This window comes from Austrofundulus limnaeus, unplaced genomic scaffold (genome assembly GCF_001266775.1).
Source record: "Austrofundulus limnaeus strain Quisiro unplaced genomic scaffold, Austrofundulus_limnaeus-1.0 Scaffold65, whole genome shotgun sequence".
NCBI lineage: Eukaryota > Metazoa > Chordata > Actinopteri > Cyprinodontiformes > Rivulidae > Austrofundulus > Austrofundulus limnaeus.
Window position 1 is genome coordinate 1,575,536 of NW_013952467.1, and position 2,043 is coordinate 1,577,578.

General features: G+C 44.8%; 1 protein-coding gene across 1 annotated transcript in view; it reads right to left on the reverse strand.

The window, feature by feature from the left end:
• mosmoa (modulator of smoothened a) overlaps positions 1-1,910 on the reverse strand; it is a 22,653-nt gene extending 20,743 nt beyond the window's left edge. Inside the window, exon 1 of the mRNA XM_014010125.1 lies at positions 966-1,910. Within this exon, the coding sequence (XP_013865579.1) occupies positions 966-1,071 (106 nt within the window). The 5' untranslated portion in view covers positions 1,072-1,910. The remainder of the gene's footprint in view (positions 1-965) is intronic.
• Between the last annotated feature and the right edge of the window lie 133 nt (positions 1,911-2,043).

Consider the following 2,043-nt stretch of genomic DNA (forward strand, 5'->3'; position numbering starts at 1 on the left):
GACTGAGACGGCTGGACAAGGGATCGAACCAGTGACCTTCTAGTTCCAGGACTTCCCTAACCACTCCGCCACAGCCGCCCCAGTGTGAAGGTGCCTCACACTATCCTTTGACAACTTGTTAAAAAAAAAACTATCAAAACTTTTCTTACTTCCCATCTCTTTATACAAATTCTACATCCAAATCTGGGCCTTTTTCTGGGGTTATTTTTTTCACCCTTTGTGTCCATCTTTGTCATGGTTTTCTCTCAAATCGCTTAAGAATACTGAAAAAGCACAGACAATTTTCCCACAAACATAACTTATATTTTGTTCAAACTATACTCTTCAAATATAATCTCCTACATGAGACGCTGCAAAAACATAGAAGTGACATATATTGCTTTTAGTCTGTTTTTGTGTCTCTTAAGTTTGCTGTCAGGGAGAAAACGATGCAGGCCTGTGGCTGACCATGATGACCATAACCACCAGCAACAAATTTAACATTTCTTTTGATTTTGTTTCTCTTATTTATTACACACTTTGTCCATCAAAATTTGACATTTTTTGGTCTTAGTTTAGATTATTATATATAAAAAAAACAATGTTTGATTACACCTACAAATAGAATTATCAAAATATATTTACTTATCTAAAACATGAACTAATTTTTAGTGGAAGAATTAACTGAAAGATCCTACAACTATTTATAGTTTCTGGTTATAAGCTTTTGAAATATGAGGCACTCCTAGTCCATGTAATCAGAATTTAGCTCCAGTTTGCTTTAATTTTAGCCATCATGTTGCAATCTGAGAAAGTTAAACATGGATTYTTTTCTGAAAGAATATTTGCTCAAACAGTTGACTGAAAATGGTGTGAATAGAAATATGTTGCAAGCCTAAAAAGGAGAGTTTTTGGCTTCTTAAAGACAAGAAATGTCTCTGCTGCCATGAAAACTCRACAACTGGTTAAAGACTTGACTAGTTTACCTGTTGCTTCACCTGTGTTGATCCAGTCCGGGTTGGCAATGCTGGCTATTGCGAAGATATCTGCAGCCAGAAACAGGCACCCTGAAATGATGGTTAGTTTATCCATATCGTCAGCCAGTGAAGCGGTGAAAGAGGCCGGGAAGTGGTCCGAACTGTGACCCCAGGTGCTGAGCGGCCTGGGTGGGCTGTTGTCTGTCTAGCCTGGCCCCCTTCAACAACAGGAGCCTGCTGTTGTGGCTCCGCTGTGCATTTTGCAGCAACGTTAGCCCCTCCAGCTACAAAAAGCTCAAAAGTGACGCACAAAAGCATCACATCGCAAAAGCCCGATGTGGTCCAGAAATGCAAAAACAACACCTCATTTAGCTGGCGCTCAGTCGGGCCCTGAACTGTGCTCGTTGTTTTGTCTGTCGGATCCGCAGCAGCATCGGGTACAGCTGCAGCTAGCAGACAGCTACGGGCTCGGCGTGCCGAGCTGCGGCCCAAAGGCTGCTCGACGGACGGCACCGCCACCGGGCTAGCATTTCAGACACGATGTCACGCCGACGGAGGTCCAGAAGATGCCAGGCAAGTACCGCTTTTCTTCCAAATATCCGTGGTTTCAGCGTTGCGTTTTACCCGTCAGGAAAACGAGAACCCATCACCCCGTCCTTGCTTATGCGACTCMGTTCTCCTTCTTCTCCGCTGGAAAAGCATCTGGTTCTTTCAGTCCATTAGCCCGCCAGCTTCTCTCCTCTTATCGTCTCGTCCAGGACCGCGAGAAGCCGAAATTAAATCGCTGCCGAGTGTTTAAATGTCCCAGTCTGGACGGCAAAACGGGATCGTTATTGTTGTGCTTTTTCAGCCGTAAGCCCACCGCTAGCTCAGCCTCCCCTTCTGCCAAATGACATCAGGCGGACACCCCCACCTCACACACACACACCATACACACATACACACACACACAGGGCTCCCGGAGATCACGTTTGAGGGGCTAGTCTCGCGACACCTCGTTAAGAAACGGGGTTCGCGTTTTTTCCTGAGTCGCCGATTAGTGTCTCAAAACAAACCATTTCAGGGAAACAAAAACTCTGAAAAATGC